Genomic DNA, 26,277 nt, shown 5'->3' with positions numbered 1-26,277 from the left:
ACAACCGACATATTATGCTAATGTATATATGCATATGAGTTTTATAAATGAAGTGCTCCTTCACAAGACTGGGCAAGTGGAAGAAGGCAAAGCGCTTGACTGAAGAGCAACTACTGAGCTAACAGTGAGTGTAACAGCAAAGCACAGGGTGCTCTGAGCCCATCAGGAGGGAATGTAGGGCAGCGTATGAGGGTCAGCCACACTGCAGGCAAAGACTGGGTCACTTCTTCGTTTCAGCAGCGCTTTAACCTCATGCTTTAATACTTGTAGTTACAAGTCCATTTATAATTGAGGAGAAAGTAGCACGAGGGGTAAAATGCACTAAACAAAAGATTTTGTTTAAAACGTAGGAAGGGATTTTTTTGCCCCCCCCCCCCCCCAAGCTGCTACAAATTCAGAATTATTTCACAAAATACCTCCTTTAAAGGGGACTAGCACACTCCAGGGCATGTAGTTGTAAAGATAAATCTGTGCACTTCCCTGGTACTGCAGGCACTCACCCTTTGGCCTCATGTTTATGACTCTACACCCTGGAGTGGTGTTATTGCTTACAAACGTACATACATACTTACGGGGGTATGTGCGATCTGCGGATGTTTTATTTATAAGTGGCAGGCCTATTGCATCACTGAAAGAGGCATTTACAAACAGATATAGGTTTTATGAAACCCTATTCCGTTGTTTTAATAGCTAAGCTATCCAGCCATAGCATAATAGTGCACAAGGTAAATGTGTCTACATCTCTAGAACCTGTTCCAAGTTTTCTCAGATGTGACTAACTGCAAGAATTTCCCAACCATCAAAAGTTAATAAAAAAGACAAAATAAGGCAGTGCAAGCTTTTTGTACGACACACACACCACCACCAAGTGGAGGGGCTCTGATAAACTTTAAGGCCTCATTTTACCAAGGTATTTAAGCAGGTGTCTAACTTCAGATGTAGATCTACTGAAGTTAATATCCTTAAAATGAGATTCACAGTTAAATACTTCGCTAACCAGCATCTAAATTGAGACTAGTCTGGGTTGTGAGATACCTGCCCCAGGGCATCTTCAGAGATTAGCCTTTAACTAGAGAATAGCTGCAATAGAAACACTCTACTTGCAGTTCACAGCATGTAAGCAAGAAATGAGACACCAACGTGTCCTTCTCTTGTTAAAATCTGTTAAATTATTCCTAGATATTTAATGCACAGAAATTCTGACGATTTTACACAGGCCTCCAAGTTACAGGAAACACAGCATATAAGTAATTAAGTATTTAAAAATCAAAGATATCTGATGTGAGTCAGAGGGGACCACAGCTCTTATCTACAATAGAAGTTCCTGTAAATATTTGGTTTGATACAGTATTTTTCTAGCTGCTTAAAACCAGTCAAAACAGCACTCTGCACTGAATGCACAGCCACAAGGGACCAGCCTGAGAGCATGTACTCTATTATTGCTTTACTGAAAGAAAAAAAGAAGGACAGTTGCAAGGCAAAGAAGTGGTCTCTAAGCTCAGATTCCACCACTGAGAGCCCTTCTACCGACAGACCAAAGCTATGTATTAACCCAATCTTCTGCAGCCAATCTGATTTCATTTTACATAAATATAAGTGAAAACAGTGGCTCCTGCATTTCATTAAAAAAAAGACTACTTTGACCATATCCTTTGTTTTCAATCTTCTGATTTTGAAAGGTTAAGACTGGCAAATGATGACAAAGAGTGACCTACATTAGGCTGTAATCCCTGGACATACAAACTGAAAAACCCTGTGTATTAAGCATCGAAATGGTTTTGACTGAACCTTGACACTGGCTGTGGAAAGTTCTGTATTAACTCCCCACATCACAAGTGAAGCTTTGGCCATAACAAAGGTAACAGCAAGATACCCATCAGTGGAATCATCATCATTCTGCCTCTGGTCTGTGTGCTCCCTGTAAATATGTAATTGCTGCACAAGCGAAGAACAGTTTAGATCTGAATGTGTAAAAGAAGAAAAATGCAGAGAAGAACAGATACACTTCTACATACATGAATAAAGATACTGAGGGGCTCCGAAGTTTCACTTACCATTAAATCTTCGGGTGCTGGCCTTTCCTTTGGTTGCTTTTTCATGCTATGTGTATAAAACAAAACGTTCATATGTAAACCACCGCTCATTTATTCTACTTGCTTAAATATTGAAGATTGCTTTTAACACAGTGAAGAATTTCCATGTATTTCTTAACTTAATCATGTGCCAACAGAACACAGGAGTCCTAACAGCGGCCAAAACGTTAACGGATTTATTCCTTCCCGCCCATCCCTCCCTTTAGGGATGTAGTGATCTACACTGTTTGTAACCATGAAAGTGTGTAAATACAGAGATCATTGAAAAGCAGTCAGCTCAGAAGGCACAGTAAGCTGATTCTCATTTTGCTAGGGATTATTACATAGCTCAACACCAAGTATTACACAAACAGGTGGGAAATTTAACTCTAACACTAAACAGCTTCAGGAGCATGCACAATACCCTGGGGTTCCTACCTTCATTTTTTCACATTTATTTCCATTACACTGCAGGGTGATAGTTCATTACACAGCATTAACCTGTTTATAAGATCATGTTTCTCATCCAAATAGTCCTAGTTTTTTGTGCAACAGGTGCAATTAGCTATTGAAGGCTGTGCTTAGCTGCATGAAGGAACACAATAACATGGCACAGAGGTGACCATCAGGAGCTGCCTACTGACTAATTGGATTACATCCAAACAGCCAGTCTTTATGGCATAACCAGCATAAAGTCTGATACATCGTTCACTTGACATCTCCAATATGCATTAGGAATTGATTGCTTAAATATAGTTTCCTCTTATTCACCTAATTTTTAAGCAGCAATGACTCCCATTAAAAAATACAGCCAATATAACACCATATCTAAAATCTGTGCTGTACACTGGAGGATTAACAACACAATTTACCTCCCCTTCAAACAACTCCAAGCCCCTCAAATAATGCAGCATTAGCAAGTAAGCGAGCTGTCTGACGAGTAGGTTGGGAGCAGTTCTAATCTGACAGTCCAAAGTAGCTGCATCCCCAGGGAGAACAAGGCTATTAGCCACCATCAGTTATGCTTCAGTTTGACATCTGTGGAAATTTTAACACAGGTTATCCCTCCCTCTGCCTCAATGAGAATGGGTTGTTTTTTTTAGAGAACAGTCTGGCATCATTCTGTTTTGCAAGGATAAAAAGCACAGACCTCCACATCACACACACCAGTTAGTTGTGCTGCAGAACCCTCAAATCGTGCTGCTCTTTGTAAACTGAAACTATTGAAAACGGAGGCCTATGTTACACAAACTTTAATTATTTAGTTGCTTTAATTATCTGATCATCAGGCTGCTTTTTGTGCCTGTATTGTTACCCGCTACCTCAGTCCTGAGAGGTACTGTCTGTGTTATATATTCAAAATTCAATTTACTAGGTGACTTTTGCCACAGTGGCTCTGGCACAGAGAATCTGAAAGTGCCTCAAAGCCTGACCTATAGATCTATATGGGGCCGAGGGCTGCAAGGACACACCCCTGCAGCAGGATTCCCTCTGATCCACAGGGCTGCAGCTCCCAGTGCCACACACTGAGATGGCTCCATCTGATTTAGCACAGCTGAGCATGGAAGCGCACGTTCGCAGAAGGGATGCTTCTCCATCAAACACGTTATTTTTGCAGAATTCAGGCTTGTTTCTTTTTCCATACACAAATGGCTACCTCCCCCCCCTCCTCCTTTTTTTTTTGGAGTGGGGGGGATGTAATAGCTGAAAAAGGATTTTCCCTTGTTTCTTTGGCATAGCTCACCCTCGAGATTTATATCCTCTGGTCACTCAACAACTGTATTTGTTATTCGACAAATTCCTCCTGTCCTCAATCCTCCTTTAATTCAAAAGGTTGCCAATGAACTATTCAGTTTTAAGCAAAGAAAATATACCCAGAGGTGTGTTTTAAAATAGAACTACTTACTGAAAAGCCAATGCATTAATGGAGGCTTCCTGCCTTTCTAAATATGGAGGCAATTTTATAAGTAATATTTTAAAAAGCCTTGAATAATGATACTATAGACACGAGTCTTTGTGGCTTTTTTACCCCCGGATGAATCCTTCGGAGTCTTGGCTCACAAGACTGCACCCACATTGAGGGCAGGTTTATTAAAACAGGAAAAAACCCTTGTAAGTACTTTTACGACCCTTTGTGTAAATAACGTTTACATAATTTAAACAGTTTGCTTAGCTTTGCTGCCCCATCTGCCCAAGGCCCCCAAGTCCCTCTCCTCTCGGAAAGGATGCAAGAAAAGCCATAAGGTCTCGCAGAGCTGCGGAGTTAATGGCATGTATCATTTACATTGAGGGCATGGCATGTTTGCAAACTGAGCTTACCATTGAGTGATGAAGTGTACAAATGGCTCAGAGAACTCCCCGGCTGGAAGGACGGGCGATTCCTGGGATTGGATTGAAACAAGAAGCAGAGTCAGAAGGAGAGAAGATAATTTTTTTCGCAGAGTAATATAACGGTGACAACAAAACCAAAAAAGAAAGGGAAAATCAACCCCCCAAGGAAGCGACAAAGCCCCCTTTTCACACAGACAATCTGAGGCAGAAAGGTACAAATTCTTCTGAGAATGTGCTATAAAACACTGAATTTCAACTAATGAGTATTACACAATGGGTAAAAACATGTGGAAAGACACTGAGGGGAGGTGAAAAAAGGACAATGATAGCCACAGGGTAAAAAGGAAGGTAGGGAAAGTGTAAATGAGAAATTAATGATTATTTAAGTAACACACAAATGGTCTTGTAATTAACAAAGAGCTGTGAAATTATTCTTGTGTTGACCTTTGTTTCTTTCACTGCATTCGCTATTTATTTACACTCATGTTTATTTACACTTATTCATTTTAGAGGCTGTCCTCATGCGCTGTCTGTGCTAGATTTAAAAGGTGAGAGAATTTTTAAGAGGGAGAAAACCCCCCAAAGCAGGATTTGTCAGTGCAGGGGTAGGAAATAACCCAGGGTATTTATGAAAGAACAACAGAAAAATAGATTAAGAGCACAAGAAACAACAAAATTACGAACAGGGAACAAACAACATCACCATTTGCAAAGAAGGGCTTTACGAATTTAGGAGTTTTTCCAAGAATGACAGAGAGCTCCACTGTGTTTATAGTGTAACAGCTCAGGATGTAATGAAATTACACTGCAGAGTACTTTAACAGTGTCATCTCATTAGACCTACAGTTGGAACAAGAGAGCCACATAAAACAGGCAGCTGCAAATGACTCCATTCTCATCTATTCTCATTTGCTATTAAAAATACCTTTCGGCGTCTTTTTTCCTCCCTGACATCCCTACACAAAGTACCCTGCAAAGTATGATACATGCACCTATTTAAATTAACAAAGGAATGACTTATTTTAATCTCACTGTGCTTTGGAGTGCTTTGGCCATTTGGATGAGCAATATATCATTACATACAACCTTCCAGCGCTGCAGGCAAGAAACTCGGAGCGTGCAGCATTTGGTGGGAGCCAAACAATTTCTCTAGCACACAACTGTGTCAAATGCATGCATGTATTCATTATTGAGAATGCGAGGAAATAGCTTTGATGTAGTGGAAAAAAGAAGATGATAAAAGCACCTCTGCAATGTGTGTGCCATTATCAATGGTGGCAGATAGACACAACTGCAGAGCCTCCTATGTGATTAGTAAATATACATATAATTGCTGTGGCCAATTATCAGAAAAATGAGATCGGTAATTACAAGACAGAAAATTAACTAGAACTCTTATTAAGGCTTTGTTTCCAATTCAAACAATGGGAAACTGCTGGAAAATACAATTAAATCAAAAGTAACTGAAGAGTAAAAGGAGAAGCCAAAACTGCTTCACAATTTTCAAAGACTGCTATTAAATACAAGGAGCGTTTGATAGAACATGCCCAAAGCCTCTTTGAACTTAAGACCTGGTGAGAGGGAGGTTATTGCTTCTCAACTTATAAATGACATCAATATAGGAAGGTTTGCACCGGAGAGTGGAAGGAACACAAGGAAACAAGCATTGCAATTAAACTTTCCCCACTTCAAAGAACTGTGTATGGAAATTATTCACGTTAACAGAGAAAAAGCAGAGCAAAACGTCAGGCTTGCTCATCCAGCGTGGAGCCAGGCAGGTTTTACCTCTCCCCAACGTTCTCCCTAGACCAGCAGAGCTGGGCTTGCACCTGAAGTGGTAAAAGCCACTTTTCCAGGTGGGATGGACTCCAAGAGAGCAGGTAGGAAATACTCTGGGCACGTATTACACATCGCGTTGTGAAGCCATCAGAGCTCATTCCCTGGGGAACTGGCTCTGCCCAGCAGTCCACCCCTGCTGTTTATTTTAAGTACAATGCAAGAGAGGAGCTCATCAGAGGCATCCTCCGTCGGGGCTGCCAGCTCTGCTCAGTCCATGCTGGGGAGCAGGACAGGCAGCCGGCGCTTCACACTCATTTGGGAGGTGATAATTTCTGCAATCACAAAGAGATGACGAACCCATAATGGAGTGAAACTTCATTATGAAAGGGGAGGAGAAGCTGATGAACTGCTCTAAAGCCATCAGCTTGGCTCTCCCAGGCTAAGCTGGCGTCCGGGTTCATGCAGCCAAGGGAAGAACTTGCTCCAACATTAGGATTAATGCCTTGACCACACAGCTCCCATACTGAAGCACAGCCAGGATATGATGTGCTCTTCCATAAGCATGCAAGAAAAAAAAAACACCTCGATGAAAGTGAATGTTAAATAACATGAGATTTTCTTGGGGGGCCCATATTCTTCTGTACAATGCAGGTATTTCAACCCCAACCAGGCCTACTCTCCTCTGTTGTAGACCTGTCAGCCATGGCCATGCCTTAGTTGGCTTGCTCTCAGGAACTGCAGAAGGGATTGTGTGTGTAGTTGTGAATGGAAATGAACACAAACTGGATCCCAATATGAAAACTAAATGCTTTAATAGAGTCTCCCAAGGATTTTAGACCGGGTACTCACAAATTTATCAGCTATTTGCTTGACAAACTGTAAACCTTTTGGAAGAGGGCATCCATCTCAAGGAATACTTGCTGACAAGTGTGTTTGAGCATATAAAAAACTTAAATCTCACTCTTGTAAATATGAGCCAGTTGTTACTTTACAGCACAGGAAAGACAGCAGAGAAAGAGGCAGGTTTGGAGTTTAGGTGAACCAGGACAGTAAGGACCCTCAACTGCTTCCAGAGGCGAATACTGAAAAGCTGCATTTTACCTTAGTTAGAAAGAGAAAACATGCATTTGGCTGTTTATGGATGTCCAGGGAAACTGATGATCAAAACATTTCTGTTTCTGATACTGCCCTATGCATGACCATGTGAGTAGTAGAAAGGTGAGAGTATTTTGTAGTTAAGAGCTATTTCTAATGAGACAAAATGCTGCTACTGCCACCTATATAATTTGAGCAATCACAAAGTTGTATCAGACATAAAGCAAAGAGTTCCAGAACAACACAAAGTAAATACACCCTACTTTGTGTCCTTAAATTCCCTGGACTTCATCTGACACTCAAAGAGATGAAAATAGGAGGAAATAAATACACGTCTCTGCCAAGTGTACACCATTTGTGTGATGCAATCCAGTCCCATTTGATGTAACTGTAGGGAATGGTCCACGCACACCTGGATGGCCTGCCCGATTTTACCCACCTGCACAATGAAATCACCCTATAGGACAAATAAAGAAGAAGCCAAAGATTCTGCAGGAGTAAGGAACAGGTATATTCATTTAAAACCTGGGAAATGGTTCTTTCATTTTTGTTCAATGCCCTATCTTTTAACCAATATCATGAAGCCCTATATACTGAGATGCTGCTAAAATGGCAGTAAAGACACAAATGGTTTTAAAAGTCAGTGTACTGTTGGCCTCTTACATCCCCAGCGTATTCCCAAGACAAGATGTTTCCCTGAGCATCCAAGCAATGTTTCCACCACAGGGATCTGCTGCAGAAGAAGACCAGATCAGGCTCTGATTTCTCAAAACCAGCTGAACTGTGCACACACAGTGAGAACGGGGAAGGGCAATAGGAAAAAAAGTTTGAGTGATGCCTTTGCCTTGTGAATAATGAACAGTTCAAGAAGGTCAACCCATTACAACTGAAAGCGTTTAATTATTAATTATGCACAATCTATGAGCAAAAGGACAAGTTCAGAATGTTTAATGTGTGGTAACTCCGACTGGACCCTCTCTTGGCATTTTGTTATTAGCACTTGTCAGCAAGGTGCTCAGGCATAAAGAAAAAAGCACAGCAGCACAAAATCCGAGCTAGCAGGAGGAGGCAAGGCTTTAAACTTCAAACACTGCTCCTGATATTTAATTTATAGAGTGCCAAGGCTCTGGTATAAAGCTTATTGACTTCCACGGAGTTAGGGGAAGTCACATTATCTAAATGAAGACCTGAGAATGAGAATACTGAGACAATCCCTCCAAAAGCCCTCTCTTTTGAAGGGGGTGATAACATTATTATCTGATTCTTTTTTTTTTGTCATAGATCTGATCAAAGGACAACTGAACCATCTAATAGCGTGTCCAGAAGTCAACCAGTCCTTTACAACCTATGTAATAAGAGCCTGAATTACAGGTCCAAGCATTCTTCTCACCTGCTTCTCGAACCTGTTATTCAAAATGTCTCCTGATTTGTTTGCTTTCACTAAGCACAGTAGTAGCAGAGATGCTACAGAAGCTCAGGAAATAAATAATGTGAGCAAGCCCACAAATAAATATGGATAAGGGGGCTTTCCCCTCTTTTCTGTGCAGCTCTGAGGTTTATCTCGACAAACTCAAGAAGTAAACTCAATGGATAGAGCTCTGAGTTACTTATTTTCTTGGGAAACACTCTTCTATCAATGAAATATGGGAGTAGTTCTTGACAGGTAGCATACACCGAAAGCATCCCCTGCTTGACACGCACCGTCAGAGGTCTTACCCCAACAGACTATTTCTTGAGTGTGAAATATTTTCTCAAAGCAACTGATAGATTTTTATCATCACATCCTTTCTGGACAGAGAGAAAGCTACCATCTCCCTACAACAGGAAAATCAGCAAACACAGCTTTCTACATAAAACCTTCAAGAAGGAGATGGCAAAGCCCCCAGCTATGTGTTAAGTTCACACCCGTGTTCCTCCTACAGAGGCTGGTATTTCCAGCGGATCACCCACTCGGTACCAATAGGTTTTAGTCCCTCTCCTCATCTGCAGACTCCCTCTCTGGGAAGGGTTAAATTTCCCCATTCCCCACAGCTACTGCTATTTTGCAATACTTGCTCCTCAGTGAAACGCCTGTGCAGAAGGAAATGCCATGGTCCTATGGCTCTATGGCCACAAGAGGGAAGTTAGCAGAACCCAGCAAACCAAACTTCAGTTCCTCTCTCCTCTGGGTTTCCCCAGCACACCCTGTCTTTGGAATGATCATCTCCTCTGGGCAGATACTCCTATTCTGCAACTTGGCCACGGATGCTGAAACGCCAGTATTTAATAAATAATGCGTGTGCTTTACAAAGCATTTCTGGCTTTTCACTTCAGCCTAAAAAATCTCTAGGATTAAAGAGGTTCTATGTGCTCCAGCTTCTCTTTTACTAAAGCTTTCAAAGAACACACATATTTTTATCTTGTAGCTGCATTTTACTTTGTGGCCAAATAGTGATTTTTTTTTTTTCAGGCAAACTTAAGTTTTATATGCACCAGAAATGCTGCCAGGTGCAATTGCATGTAATAAATGCACTGCAGTTACTGAGCTGTTTCAACGAGACCAGCAAACAACAACATTGTGCACGTTCAGACTTACTCCTACAAGGACAACCTAACTTTCGCAGCATTCCTAAATAAAGTGAAACAAACTAAATCCATTTCTGACTTTCTATCTACTTCAAAAGCCTTGCACAAACCTAATGGCAGCTGACTTCCTACCAGTAACAAGTTTGCAGAAGACGGCGATGTCTGGAGGTGGCTCAGAGGCCCAGACTTGAAAGCATTTCTGGATTGTCCCCGTTACGCTCCCGCCCCCAGCAGGAAGGTGAAAGATGATTACATCTCTGCGCCAGGTCACTTCTTGCTCTTTTCTTAGTAGCAGATGCCAAATGTGACAAATTATATGTGGGGGCATTTTGGTGTGAAGTTTTGTCTGCTGGGATTGGAGTGTCAGCAGTAAACTCATTTATTTCCAGATCTCTAGCTGGACAGGAACCAAGGTCGAAAGGCCAGTGTTTTATCCACCAAAACACTCAGCCTACCTTTAACACCTCAAATCATGTGAGAACCAGCTATTCTCTGAGCAGCACTACCTGCTCCCCAAGTTCTTGCAAATCTCTTGTACGTGTAACCTGCATTATACCAAACACATGCAGACATTCCTGGTTGGGTAAGTCAGTAGATACTTGGGGCTCTTTGTTGTCACTTCTGCAGTGTCTGCGACTGTGGGATGTTTTCCTGAGCCCAGAAGAGGAAAGGAAAGAAGCAGAAGAGTGTAATTAACATCAGGAGTAATCTAGAGTGGACTACATGACGTTTTCTCCCTCTCCCCAAGCTTTGTATTTGTTAGTGTGGCTCTCCAAAGGGCCCTGCAGATAAGGGAACAGGTAGCTGGAAAAAACAGGTTAATCCTTTAACCGTAACTGTAATTGCTTTTTCTCTAAAACAAACATCAGAATTTTTTCTTCTCATTGCTGGTCTCTTGTCGATCATAAGGCAGCAGAGCACAGCAGTGTTTTGGGTAGATACACACACATCCGCACATTTCAGATAGCTAAGGCACAGCAGCATGAAACACAGCCTCTACCTGTTTGCACCAAAGGGACTCAACTGAAAAACTAAAACCATTTGTTGTTCCCTTTTTTTTCTTCCTTTGTACACTCCCAATGCATTTTTTATTGCTTTTTCATAAAACACCGCTGCAAATAATCAAGCATGACCATTGACATCCACAAGATTGAGTTTTAGGAACCATTAAATGAGCTTGCCCTCTTGGGAAGGTTCTTGCTCAGGTTGGTCTAAAGGTAATTATTCAGCAATTCCTACCTGTGGTTTTACCTTGTTCCTATATAAGTTGCTCAATCTCATACACTAGTAAGGTTACAGTTTCTGTCTCAATAAAAGTATACCCTAAAACAACTTCTCCATGGGACAAATTATAGTGGGTTTTCATCCACATGCACACACATGTGTGTATATCCTAACATGACCTTTTCTTGCATGGAAATCTGCAAAACTCTGGGAATTTTCAAGGGATAACTATAACTGTTTACACATTAAAATCGATACCTGAGACTCCAAAGAGAAACTCCTCAGGAAAAAAATAGTCTTGTTTCATTCTGAGCCTTTGGAGCTTTCCACTTCATTTATAGAAATAGCAAAACGTGGTCCTGATGGACAAGGTCAGGAAATTCAGCACTTGAGAGGCAACAATCTTCATCGTATTATTTGATCAAGCTGAATGTCCTGTGAATTTTTAAGGCTATACCACAGCAATAAATAGAAGGATATATTTAACCAGGTATAAAAAAAAGAAGGGAATAAACCCAGCTAATAGGATACATGTATTAAGTGCAAGTTATTTCTTCCATTACAAAATGTGAAGATTTAGTGACACTGAAATGCCTCACAGCTCAGCATTAACACTCCACCAGCGTTAACGGACGCTGTTAAATGTTTCGAGAGTACAAATTTAAAGAGAACAAAAAAAAAGAGGCCTTTGATTCGTGGAGTTTGCAAAGTCCTTGAGCTAGATTAAACTGCAGTCTTGTGAGACCGAGTATCTCTGTGGGGGCGCTTAACAGAAATGCTCAAGAAACTCATGGAAAGCTTCTCACTACTTACTCATGAAGCGATCAGAGAAAGGATTCGTGAGTACAACTAATTAATTTTGCTTTTACATTTCTGCCTGACTCATCAAAACAGGCACTTTCCCCAATGCTGCCTCCTGTTTGTAAAAAGTAGGATTTGCTCTTGACAGTCTTCACTCCTCAAGCTTCCAATGTCATTGGAATAACACAATAATAATTTAACTAAGACTGATGGACAAAAATTAAGTTCGTTTTTTCCCTAATGCAATACAGGTTAAAAACATAAAAGCCAAACCCAACCCCTAAGTCGCTATTACACAAGCTATGGAAACTGAAAGCAAAATTCATTCATTTCAGATTCTGAAGAAAGGGTTAGAAACTAGAGCTGATGCTTAACTACAGCACTTGTAACCACAACTGCTCCAGTACAGTGAAACTGGGTTTACCGCAACCACCCAAGGGGCTGGCAATAATTGCTTTCCTGGAAGGATACTCTAACTAAATAAAGGTCAAAGAAAATAGCCCTGGAGAGCTTAAGGGAAATTTAAAGGAGTTGCTCAAGTCAGGACTGCCTACTGGATGCATTCCACAGTGCTACTGCTGTCCATCCAACCTTCTCTGGATGCAGAGCAGACACCTCCAAGGCCAAAAACCATGTGATGGAAAGGATGAGATGCAGACATGCTGAAAACCAGAGATCTGTCAGGTTTGGTCTTTTGGGATCTTATAGAATCATATAATGGTTCCAGTTGGAAGGGACCTACCCAACGAGGTTCATGTGCACTGCTCAGTGCTTCCTATATAACATGTTGGTGAGTTGGAGACAAACTAAGTTGAGTGCTAGAATATTAAATGACTCTCAGCTCCCAAATAACAGCAGACTGCCTTTATTGCTGGTGGTGATGCAGGATAAATTGCATTAACAACCAGTCTATCCTCATCTCTGGACCAGATGCAGGAGTCTTATGGTGGGAGATGCTGCTATGATGAGGACCATTGCTTAAATGTGCGTGTCTTATTTGTAGCTGGATCAGATTTCATTATAAGTTACCACATGTTAAAAAATAAAGGCCCTGGCAAGCATGTATGCTATTCACATATGCTCCTCGCTAATTCTGCCATCAAAAAATAACCCCAGAACCAATGCCATTAAAAGGCCTATAATATAACAAAAAAAGGCAGGGAGACTTCACTCTGATTTGAGAAGAACCATGCCTATGTTTCTGTTAGATTACCCTGCTTCTCACATCATTTACTCATCCTGCAGGATTTCTGCAAGTAAATTTAAGTTCTAGAGAATGAAGAGACTTTTTAAGCTGTCAAAGTGACCTCTTACATCTCTCATATTTCTGTAACTAAGAGTCAGCTCCAAACATCTCAGCTCTGCAGAACAACTAAAAACTCCCATGGACAGTTCTTATTCCAATGTACAGGGTTTGAGGAAAGTAACACAGAAGCAACCTCTGAACTAGTTCAGTCACTAATAAATCCTATGAATTAATGGTTATGAATGACCAGAACATTAACTTTTGGATTCTTGATTAACTTTGGATTCAGTTCTCAGTGTTGCCCTACAAAACCCAACCAACTACCAATACAATAAGCAACTATTATAAAGAATCAAAGTCTCTGTTTCATCATTTTAAAACACTTCTCCATGGCAGGTTCTGGAGTTTTTGGCCAACTCCAGTGGGAAGGAGCAGGATAAGCACTCTGCCAGCAAAGACACAATTACAAGAAACGTTCTCTTCCACAAAGCTGTATAATCACAATTTTAGGACCCAAAAGTCCAAACCATTCTTTGCCACACAAAGGGACACATTAAGGCACTTGAGGACCCAGAGTTTTCAACTGCAACAGCTTCAGCAGATTATTACTATGAACCTACATGATGACTCAAGATCCTCAAGGCAGCTTGATCCCAGCCTTGCAGAGCTGCTTCTCCCATAACCTGATGCTACATCTCATCCTCAGGCTGCGCCATCATGGGAGCACTGCTGTGCCCTACCAGTTCGGAAAAGAGGCAAGCTGCAGATCATCACTCCTTGCTGCTCTGATCGTCATTACAGTAGGTGGGGAATTGTGCACCAGCATCACTGGGTTCCTATTGCACGGGAGAGGGGCTCTGCTCCCACCTCCTGTGAGTTTTAGGACCTCCTTACAGCCAAGGGGAAAATTCGACCCAAAATTAGCAGTCTTACAACACTGAGCATTTCTGATCCTTAATACTCATGGTAGTAACAACAGCTGTGCAGTACCAGATAGTAAAGAGACTTTGTCTCTCAAAAGGTCCTTGTGTAGAAGGAAGAGTGTGTATGAGCCAAATAAGCAGGTCCCTCTGTTACTCCCCAGGAGGCACACCTTACAGAAGACAAAGTGAGAAGGGTTAAGAAAAACCTAGTCACAAGTTAAACACATTTTCTTTGAGGTCTTTGTACACAAGACAAGGCTGGGGGTGGCAGGAGGATCTATTAAAGTCAATGCTACTCATGAGCTAGAACAGAAAAGCCTTTAATATAAATGTTCTCCAAGACACTGCCATGCTAAGAGTTTGCACTTCCAGGTGTGGCAGCCACTATCTAAACACTATATATCTTATTAAATGACCCCATAACAATACAGACGAGCAAATAACACTACAGAGCCAATCCATCCTCCTCTTCCCCTCAGGCTCTAAACGTTATGGCATGCAACTTCCATTTAGACATTGAGTGTGTTACAAAACAAAGCGAGTTGCACTTAAAGAACTTTCAGCTGAGCTATGCTCTGTAACCTGAAGTCTTAATGTGCTCACAAGCACAGGACACTCTGAACCACTGCCTCAGGAGAATGATGGCTCCGTGGCATGCTGGGGAACATGAAATAAGTTACAACAAGTAGATACCAAAAGGCGAATGTTAAAGCTAGCTCGGCACTCAGGTGCTTACAGCCTGCACCAAGGCTGGTGGTTAAAGATTTTGTGAGAAGTTTGGAGCAATTCTAATCCGGAGGAAAAGATGTGGAAGCTGCGAGAAGGTCTGTCATAATCTGCGGCTCTTTAGGGCTGTGGTTTAGAAGAGTGAGCTTGGATTTAGGCACTAGTACCAGCCCATTTAAAAGTAATTTGTCTAGAAAATATGAGTGTCTTTAACTGACCTTCTTTAGGATGGAGATGGGCTTCTGCTGGTGGTACATACAGCACCGGTGCTTTGGAATTTCCATGCTTCAACCAATGATGTATGTAACAGGAATAATAACGGATGAAAAAGATGAAATAAAGAGAATTGCCTAAGACCCTCCCAAAGAACCAGACCACCATAAAGAGCCAGGTAAAAGAGCCAGCACTGCTGGAGGACCAGGAGAACATCTTTCCTTTACACAAAGGATACTTGTTCTCTTTAATATAACTGCATCCCTCAAGGCTCAAATATCACTTTTAAAAAGAAGTCCAGCTAAGCCTCTTAGTCGTTCTCTAACAAAAGGACACAAGCGATCACTGCAGGTAAGAGCAGAGGGTTTAGCGGTTCACATATAAGTAGCAGTTACAGATGGAGACACAACCAAGAGAGGGTACTTGGGCATCCCACTGGCTCTAAGCTTACATCAAGCTAAACAAACATGTTACACGGGACAGGTTGGAAGAAGCTGAACAGTCTCAAAGGACACACCAACATCCAGTGTCTCAACCTGATGAGCCAGCAATGACCTGCTAGAGGCTGAGGCAAGTCTTTAGAGTTACAGCTTTTTCTTTCTTGTTCAAACTTTCCAATTGCCATCATAGTCTTATTAAACATTAAGACCAAAGTAAAACTGACAGCAGTCTACCCCTGGCTATTGCCTCACTGTCAAGAGTTGGGACCCCTTCTTATACCTCAGTTAGGGAAAGGAGACAGGGAAAGAAGTGTTTCAATCAAGAGACACGACACTAGCCACTGAAATTCAATTGCCAGCTCACACCTGGATCTCCTGCATGTCAGCTTTTTATTTTGTCCTTCAATTAAATAAAAATGATCAGACAAAATTCAGATTCTTCCCTGCTTACACTCTGGTTTTCTCTCCTTGTCAAAATACCCTTTTTGCCCATCTAAACTGCATTAAATATGCCCTGGCTAAAGAGTGCTGCCACTTGAATGTCTCCATTCCAACTCATCTGGCAAATGCTGAGGTTCAGCTCACACAATGAGGTTGAGGCTTTAGGACCTAAAGAGCTAAAAGGAGCAGGCTTTGAGACAATCAAGTCTTTCAAAGACTCAATATTGAGAGTAGAAAAACAGCATAAAGTGGGACGAGGCCAGTTCATGTTTGACAGCTCCAAGCTGCACAAGGCAACTTGTGCTCTGAGGATGTTGGGCATTGTGCTTCATTAGGAAACAAAATATAAGCTTTCCACTCCATTAGGAATGACTTTAGGAGTGAAAGCACATAAGACGACGACTCACCTCATCAACAATGCACTGCAATAACTGGAGAGGCTGCAATGGGAAGAAGAGAGAGAAAAAGTATTAGCCTATATGCAATATCTTTACAGTGGAGTGGAAAGAAAAAATCATTAATGCAATAAAATATAGCAAGATTAATCAACAGCAGCAAACTCTTATAAAAACATTGATGCTCAGGATGTTCTATTATTTCTAATGGTACCTAATCTAATACAGGCAGTTAAAGGTTTGCATTTTCTTCAAAATGCAATTTGCTAAGTTTAAAACAAGGCATTCAAGCATGCAGAGGAAGCAGCCATCAGGAAAAAGAAAAGTGAATTTTTTTCTGAACTCATAAAGCTTACCATTAAAGATCCCTGGTTTTTCTGAATCTGAAAAAAGACAATATGTAATTAGCATGTCATAATCAAAATGACTCACTTGGACACATTATGATCACTGAGAGAAAATTATTGCATCGCTGGTGGCAATTTGTGGGCATGTGTTAACACAATTTACATAATGAAAATACACAAATGTTAATAGCTCGCTTCTCATTTATAGGCGAAAGTCAGCAGAATGTTAATTTCACACAACACTTTTTAGTACCCTCCAGGTTGTATTAGAATAGGAAGAAAAACCATAATCCATTTCAAAAGGCTGTTTACGATTCAGATATAAATAATGTTTTATATTGCTAGATGGTGAACACTGGGCTTAATGTTGCAATCATTGCTAATGTTATGAAGCTCACTCTTTTTAAATTAAAAACCGATTTATTTAAAATTGAAATTAAATCATAGTCAGAAATTAGAATTCTGGATTACTGCCAGGCTCGGCTCACAATCCCTTTTTTGTGAAGAAAACTTTAATTATGTGGTTGAAGTATCTACTGCTGCTCAGGAAAGCCTTTAATACTCCACTTTTCCCCAAGTTTCTTATATATTCCAACCCAGTTTTACTTGGAGTTGAAGTAGAGCATTGCCATCTGTGAGGCTGCAAAGTTTGATGAACTTTGTCTGGTTTTAAATGGCAAAGAAAAGGGTTGTTACCAGTCGTCTTCAATTTCCACATCAATTTGGTTGGGAAATAATTAATAGTTTATAGTAACAGACCATTTGATTGCTTATAGAGAGCTGCAAAATATTCTGGCCCATACTGGCAAAGCACCTTTTGACCACAATAAGGAACAAAGGCAGAATTACAGCGCCAACAATTAAATACAAAGCAAATACTTAACACAAAATATCTGACCAGATTTCAGGATGCTGACATTCTGCTCATGTTCATGGGTACCATTTCTAATGGGTGCGGAGAATTAATTCTCTATTTTAGCTAACCAGACACAAAGTTGCTCAACCCAACGCCATTGCGATGTGAACACAACGGGGTCCTTATTGAGAACGTTGTCTGCTGTTCTAACACACTTTATTTGGCTTGCCCTTATGTTTAATATTCTCTGCTGTATAGTGCCATGATGATGAATGTTGTAGGGCTGCTATCAGCGCTGGAAGCACTCCCCTCCAGTACCCAGCCAGAGGCAGGATCCTCTAGTGATACTTTACAGGTAGTAAAATGTAATGTAAGAGGAGGTTGAAAACTAGCACCAAGAAAATAGCTGGTATTATGCACAAAGTCTTTCATTATTGTATTAGCAGTGCACAAACATACACATCAAGTTTCTGTGGATAATTCTATTTTTTTTTCCAAGGAAGAGAAGAAAATAATGCATAGAATTAGCCCATTTTTTTAATGGCCAATGTCAACCTATTACAAGTCAATGGAATAAACATGCCGCTTTCCATTATTGCTAATCAGCAAAATATGCTGTGGATATAAAAAGACTTTTTTTCCCCACTTCACTTCCAGATGCTAAATGACAAAACAGACTCATTCTGTAGGGATGGTGTGGGGCTTCTTTACACTAGTGCACACGAGCAGGCGTTTCAGGTTGTCATCCTAACAGAGCACCAGTCACATTTCCTCACTGGAAAAATAGGTCTTGTCATGCAGAGGAATAGAGGTGGGATCATCTACAGTCGCCTCAACGCCGATATGACTACATCCAATTTCAGAACGAGATTTAAAATATCATTTCTAATCAAAGGGCTCAGTGCTTCTAATGAAAAATAAAGCAACACAAATGCAAGTACGACAGGATTCTTCCTGTGCCGCTGCAACTCTCCTCTGGAGCAGCAGGCCCTGCTTCTGCAGAGGGAGGTAGGGAGGGATGCGTGCACACACACATCGTTACCAGGTTTTATTACACTATTTTGATGGCGACATATTATTTTGAGATCATCTTCATAAATTTTGCATTAAGGTAGCTGTGCCAGTACCTGGAATTGATTCAAAATGCTTAAGACACTCAATTACTTTTTAACACTGTTACCCGATGTAATGACATATCTGCTATTTCCCCTGCATTTGATGATGCAACATCATTGTAATTGATTCATTTTCTCAATTAAATAAAGCTACTGTGCTTTCCTCTCCGCCAATGCCACAGAGACTCCCCAGTTAGATGTATTACCTATTTTCTCTGCCTCAGATATATTGCTTGTAAGGCTGCACCGTGCTCCTCTGTTAACTCCACCAGAAAATGCAATGTTACACTCATATTTTTCAAGTTCTGAACAGCAATGAACTTAGTATTTATATTAGGCATATTTTTCATTGTTAAAACTATGTTGTTTACCTTTTCCAAGATCACATTATTGGGCGGCCTCTGCAACCATAAACCAAACCTAACTGGCGACAACTTTACAGTCGGCGCTCCTCCTTTTGCACACAGTTCAGGAAAAAGGGAAGCCTCCGGTTTTATAGCACATTAAGAACAGTTTTAAAAGTACTCAATGTAAAATGTTTTATCTTCCTGCTCACCCACGCTCCTCTGTTTCCTCCACGAACCGTCTGGTTTTCGTGCACTACTGGGAGATGAGAAGTTTAGGTTCGTCTCGAGGGATCCGAGTGCAGTGGCTGCAGCTCAAAAGCTTGAGCATCTGGTGTGTCATTACCCAACTTGGGGCTTAGGAAGGAGACTGGCAGTGTGGTTTCTATACCTTCCATGAAGAATTTCAACTAATGAAATGGTAGCAGAGACACAACTGAAACCCCTGCTTGAAAGAAGGATGAAAAAGATGCAGTCTGTGTTTCAAGAGTATTGACGAATGCTTCGATGCGCTCATTAAAACATTGTTTTGCCTCAGAAAAGCCACTTTAGTCCTTTCACCCCCAAAATGTTCTCCCAGAAGAACGTGAGTGAGCCCCCGACCTGTTTGTCACTGGAAAACCCAGCTGCTCAGAAGGTTCTGTGGCTTTTCCCATGCAACCAAAACAGTGTGCGTTTGCAGAACTGGATCAGCGGCTTGGTATTTCTGAACCTGTATGGTCTTTGCCGTGTTTTTACTTACTGCATGTGATAGCTTCTAACCTGAAGAAGAAGGGTAAATGATAAATAAATCTATCACATTAACAGTCTGTTTCTCAGGTCATGAAGTATGAGTGGTATCTGGATAAACCACTCCATAAAGCACATTTATTTTTTTTAGGTTGCTTAAAAATGCAAAAGTTTGCCTCCTGCTTCATCTACTATTTAATGAATGCCTCTGGTTATGAAAAGCAACTTTTGACAGACCATCAGGTTATATTCCTGTCTCCATGGAGATACTTGGGACGGGAAGTGGCTGAGAAGACCTCTACCATCCCTTTCACATTATATTCACAAGCACAATCAAGGAAACTCAAATGAATCCACCCCAGGTAACTTAAGAGGAGTCACCAGCTCTAGCTTTAATTTTCGCTTTTACTCTCTGGAATTAGGACTTGCCCTGAAGCTCTTGTTTGAGAGATTTGCAGGTGACCCAGGGTTAGCTCTTCCCATTGCAGTTAACAAATTTTCTCTTTACATTTATACTGCTTTTCAAGCTGGTGATATATCTCTTTTTAATAGAAAAATACTTACACCAACAAATCATACAGTTAGAATCTTTCAGGGAGCCTTTACAACAGAACATCTATTTTCCCATTCCAGGAAAACTGTGGATTTTAAAACTACATTTAACTTATTTTTAATCTTCTAAAATGAGGGTTAGAGTTGTATTGAACAGCAGAAAGTCCTACTGGCAAATAACCGATACACACTTGCTTTGTCTTTGCCCTGATATAAATGGGAAAGCAATATGAAAGTGCACTGCATTTCCAGGTGGTTTTCATCACTGTGGGTTTCACTCCTCTGGATTCAAAGCATGATCTTCACATATATTGTACAAATTCCTGCTAAACTGAAATTGGTTATGCTTCTGACAGAAGTCACCAAACCTGAGAGACTGACCCCCCCCCATTTGCTCCTGATACTGTGAATGCTCCCCATCCCAATCCATAGATTTTGCAAATGGCAAACTTCAATCACTGTCACAAACAGAGGACCAAAAAAGAATAATAATAATAAAGACAATTCACAACAACCTTAATATTAAATATATTCTTCCAATTATATTACGCCGGTTTTCCCAGAGGTCTGCAAACAAATTTCTATAAAGAGATTATTTCATCCACCATTGAACTGCAGCCACTTCTCACAGAAATCTGTTTACCAGAGTTTAGTAACACAATTCCACAAAGTGGGCATGAGAAACTACACACTGCTGAACCGATGGAGGGCGTGCGAGAAGCCAACAATAACCACTACAGTGGAACAGGACCAGGATGCTCCTAACACCGCGTTCCTCAGTCAGCAGGAACGCTGGATGAGCCAGTCTCAGGGAAGAAAGCAAATTTAGCAAATGGCTGTTTAAGACCTTATTTAAAGCATCACAAAAAGCGTGATAAGGAGAACAAAGGGTGGTCAGCCACAAACTGAATAAAGGAAAGGGGTTTAGTTCTAACCAGTTCCTACTTAGAGCTACCCATGATCATCAAGATTAGCAAAAACGGTAATAGAGAGAAACACCAGCAGAACCTAGAGGACACTACGGAAGAGGAAAACCCATCACAACTGAGCAGGAATAATGTCATGATGCTACCAAAAACACCTACCCCAAAATCCGAAAGGACAAGCTCCACAGTGGGATGTCCAGGGAGGAATACAGCCTCAAGACACACATGGCTATTCTTTCCCCATGCTGTGTCTAAGTCTTTGCATCCCCAGAGAGCTGTGGGCCGGCTGGGGAAAGTTCAAATTAAAACCACAAAACCAGCCAGAAATCTTGAGAGACCAAAAGAACTGGGGTCTTCAGACTAAAGACAGCAAGGATGACATAACCAACCCTCCTGCATCTCTTCTTCACCTTCATTACACACAGCTACCACTATACCCTGCAGTGAGGAAAGCCCTTCTGATACTAAAGCTGAGGAACAAATCACCTAAGGAAATAAGAGAGCCTCTAATACCAGAAGCACTGAAGGGCAGCAGATGAATATCCATCAGGATTGTCCCTCCTCCTAAGCACACCACTGATACCTTCTACCTGTTACCTTCTACCTACACCACTAGTCCCTTCTACCTTGAAAAGAAACAGGCAAAAATGTCAATTGCTAAAGCCTGTCACTGGAAACCATTTAGAAAAATCCTGAGCTTTCTCCAAAGAGCTGAAAAATCAATGATCACTACAGATGACACAATTCTAGGGACATCTGAAAGGAAATAACGCAAAGCAACAAAGATTTGGGTATATGAGGGGAGTTTTCTAAGTACACTGAGGTGCTGACTGGGTTGAGCATCCTCACCTATGCCATTCCACTACCCACAAGTAGCATTGTGCTCTCTCGTGAATTAAACCCACAGTTCGGCAGGGCTGGCAGAAGAATGGCTGCTGTGGAAGGGAAATGCTCACCTAGACCTCCAAATCATTCATTCTTATGCTGGCCTCTGGGGCTCCTCACTACAGTGAGCAACTGTCACCCATCAAAGGGGGATGAGATGGTTGTGTGTGCTATGTGCTTCTACAAGTCACGTTGAAAACACAGCCCTCAGCCTTTGGTGGGGATCCCACAATTAGCAGCTCATGGACATAGTGAAGAACAACCACTGGGACTGCTGTGTCCATTTCCAGAAGTGCTTCACAACCTCACAGCCCTATGAGGAGCAGGTATTCTCATTCCTCAAATAGGCAAAGAGTCACAATTCATTTCTGAGCTCATACAGCTGCATCCTTGGTAAGGAAACCAGCAAAATAGGGCAGAGATCTGCTGCACCCATGCCTCTGTTCACCTCCAGTTCCTGAGAGACTTGGGAGGAACCGTGCCTCCTCCTCACCCCAGCCAAGAGAGCCTGCTCAGAGCACAGAAAAGATGCAAACTTTGAGTAAATCCAGTATTTGCTGACAGTCAGCAAAGCCGACCTACAACAACCCAACCACACAAATCAACTCACCTACAGCTTTCTTCCGAAGGAGAGCTCATCTCCCAAGCTTAAGTTTTCATTCTGGTACCTCATCATCGCTATCCACTGCAGGAGCAGTAACTGGGAGAGATGTTTCCTTCCAAGTACAACAGGAACATCTCCCATTCCGCAGAAGCACCAAACTCATGCAGGAGATCCTTATATAGTTGCAAAAGTATCTCCAAAAAGACTTCAAATGGATGCTGCCATTTTCTTATCCAACACAAACTGTGAAGGGTGACAACACCGTAACCAACTGGAAAACACAAACTCACATCCCGACTCCAAGGAGGTGCCTACGGGTGAGCATCTGGAGCAGCTGATTTTCCCACTGTGGTAAATGGAACTTTTCAGAGTTTGAAGCTGATGTCAGTGTGACCAGGGATGAGGTTTTACACAAGACAAGGGGCACAAGCACAGAACACATCCTGGAATGGTGGTCACAAACCACAGCCTAAGCCCTGGCCCCTCAGACTGCCTGGAATTATCAGGGTTAGAAAGCAAAATAAAACAATAAAAGCAGGTTTTCAACATCATAAGCTAACAATCCACTCTTAAAACACATTAAAAGCATATTAAAATATACTAGAAAATCCAGGTTTATTAGTTACCTACATTTTCAAGCTTGAGTGTACTGTTCAAACATCCATTTTACAGTAAAACAAAAAAATCAGGCAAGAAGTTTAAGACAAAAAAATACAAATTTGTCTTTATCCTTCAGATTCTGAACTACTTTTTTTGTCCCATTAAAAACCTCTCCATTTTCATAAAAGAAAACACCTCTAAACTATGTTACTGCAAGTTCCTAATACCCAAATCAAATATAAGTTCTAACTTATTTCTGGTGAAGGAGAAATAAGTAAGAAAGCAAAGTGTATCGAAGTATATTATCTCACAAATGACACGTAGTGAAGCCTGTATGAAGAAACTGGTGAGAGTTTAAAATAATAGCAGATGGCTTCAAATATTGTCAGTGATTTCTGGAATGTTGTATTAGAAAAAGCAAAAATATTTGCACAAATCTATCATATTTAAGATATGATAGGATAATTTAATTCTCTATTTTGGCATTAGCATTTGAACAGTGTTTAATGTCTTTTAAATGGCTAGATATAATGATATATATGGAAGAAAAAACATTTTTTTTCTTGCTAGTAAACATGCTGTAACCAACCCTCAATTTATTCTCACAAAAATAAATGAATGCTTAAAGGATGTTTCTGTCAATTGAAAAAACAACAGTAAAATGGCTCTTTTCATGCCAAGTTAAACTAAGTATTTTTTTCCTTGACAACCTGCTTACATTTAAATGCAACCAGGCCAAATGTGGTCAATAGTATGGATTACACGTAACAAAAAGAATCTTAGACCATGTTAATACAGGGATCAGAAAGCAGCAACTTCATTTAAAACCATGCAATTATTTAGCAAACTACAATACAGCAAATAAATTAATCTGGTTTAAATGGAAGCGCTTGCACAGGAGCTTTTTGACCTATAATTAAATCTTACTTGCAGAAATCACAGCGAGGGTAGAATTTGCTGATGAAAGGATAAAAATAAGATCTTGCAAAAAAAATAAAACCCCAAACCGACAGCCCCAGCTTTGGTATCAGAAATCATCATCATCAAAAAGGAACAAAAGCATTTGTACAATCTTTTCCTGCTGTAAAAAGAAGCCGTGTCCCAAAGCTGGTGCAAGTGTGCATTGTCCCCTGAGCTCCCCGGAGCAGCAGGACTGAGCTGCTCCAGCTGAGGATCTGGCCCAGCGTACGCAGAACATTCTGCATCGTCTCTCCGATGCTTTTTCGATGCTGGGGTTTGGTAAAAGTACAAACCTTTCCCTAACAGGAGGAGCAAAAAGCGATTTTCCTTCACTGAGGATTTCCCCCCCCTCCCTGTATATTTTTCTTATCAAGCAAACCAATGGCAAGTCTATAGCGAACGCTTTCTTGGGCTATAAAATTTCCTATTATCCACTTATGTTTTCTTTGCAGTGGGATTTAAGAATGCCTCTTCCTTGAGATGAGCAATATGTCATCATTTTGTTGAACTAACAGGCCTGACAGTCTTGTCTCTCCGAGTTAAAGACACCAGTGCTCCGAGCTCGCATCGCTGCTAAAATGAAGGTGAAAAAGCTGGGAGAATAAAAAAATGAAGGGGGGGCGGGGGAAGACCTAACTGTGACTAAATCCTTTACTAATTCATATCCATTATTTATCATGCCGCAAAATAAACTCTATTAAAAAAAGACCCTTAAATTAAGGTCTCTTACGTTGTGAAATAACTAATTTGTATCCTTGGATTATCTATTTTAGCAAATATCATCTTCCGTATCCCCCATTTCTCCTGTCCTTTTGATCTTTTTTTCTACTTATCATGTTCTTTATTTGAAACAGATTTTTAACAGATAATCTTGATCGTTATAACAATATCTTGCTTGCATTTTATTCAAATAATTCTTAAAAACAGCTTAAAAAGCCGTTTGGAATAACATCAAGCTCCCCATCAATCAAATGAAAAAATTCCGCTGGCGGTTGTATAAACATCAGATCAACTCTGATGTCTTCAAGGATTTCAGAGTGAACCATAAAAAACTCCATTAACTTCTGACAAAGAATGCAAATTAATCACAACATGGGGTGAAATGAAATTAAAGGCTCTTTTCTAATCAATGACAAGGCAGGATGAAATATTTGTTACTCTCCGCGTTCAGGCTGCCGGGATGCTCGTGCTTTTCCCGGCACATCCCAAACGCAAGGTGGGAGCGGGGATTCACCCGGGGTAGCTCTTTAGCCCTCCCCATCCCTACAGCTATCTGCTTACAAGTCGCCCAGATTCACAAAACACACTAATCATCTGAAATCTCAGGTGCATCCAATTTGTTATTCACACTCTCCCGGTGCCAGTGAAAAGCCTGGCGTAGACAGATGCACCAGGAACCTTAAATGACAGTTTTGGCCTCCGGAAGTGCGATCGCTACAGCAAAATCTAGTACAGCCTCCAGGTGAAATGTCTGGAGCTCCATATGGAGCAGGGAAAATTAACAACAAGATGAAAATCGCTGTAGCAGCGGGGAGCCTGGATTTAAAAAAAAAAAAGGGGAAAAAAAAAGGGGGGGGGGGGGGGTAAAAGGGAAAAATTTAAAGATGAGGAAAGAGAAGTAATAAATTAATGGGGTGTGAAAACATTCAAAGCTTTACAATACCACGGGCAGTATTTGCTCAGATTTGGGGGGGGAGCAGTGGGATGGGAGGGGGCAGAATGGGGAAAGAGGAATTTTGGGTGGATTTTTCTTTCTAAACTTCAGGTCATTTCTATGTAATTTATTAAGCAAGGTGGAATTGCAGCTGAAGGAAGGGAAGCATTTCTCTAAATGCAAAAGTATCCTAAATACAGTCGTCGTAACCCGCGCTCTCCTATAGCTGATTAAATCCTCACCAGCAGAGTACTGCTGTTTCTTTGGAATATTTCCCTAATGGATGCGATATCCTTTTAACATCCTGCTTTGTATAAAGTTTGACGACAAGCCGAGAATATTTAGTGAGCAATTCTTTTCATTTCTCCTAAATTGCATTATCATTAAACAAGTCATTGCCCCCATCGTGTTTTTATACCATAGACTGAATGTGAATCTCCGTGATTAACTGTAT

The 26,277-nt window shown here is 40.9% G+C and overlaps 1 protein-coding gene across 2 annotated transcripts in view; it reads right to left on the bottom strand.

Annotated features, from left to right (window-relative positions):
- Positions 1-26,277, bottom strand: part of MAP2K5 (mitogen-activated protein kinase kinase 5) — a 120,858-nt gene that overhangs the window by 16,200 nt on the left and 78,381 nt on the right. For both annotated transcript variants that reach the window (XM_057430546.1, XM_057430545.1), the window contains 4 exons: positions 16,608-16,634; positions 16,264-16,296; positions 4,392-4,453; positions 2,055-2,100 (listed from right to left, as the gene is read on the bottom strand). In XM_057430546.1, the coding sequence (XP_057286529.1) occupies positions 2,055-2,100; positions 4,392-4,453; positions 16,264-16,296; positions 16,608-16,634 (168 nt within the window). The remainder of the gene's footprint in view (positions 1-2,054; positions 2,101-4,391; positions 4,454-16,263; positions 16,297-16,607; positions 16,635-26,277) is intronic.

This window comes from Pezoporus wallicus, unplaced genomic scaffold, assembly GCF_028554395.1.
Source record: "Pezoporus wallicus isolate ANWC-B61680 ecotype Strahan unplaced genomic scaffold, APGP_CSIRO_Pwel_v1 contig_14831, whole genome shotgun sequence".
Lineage (NCBI taxonomy): Eukaryota > Metazoa > Chordata > Aves > Psittaciformes > Psittacidae > Pezoporus > Pezoporus wallicus.
The sequence above is the reverse complement of the archived record's forward strand: the minus strand, read 5'-3'. Positions and strand labels throughout refer to the sequence as shown.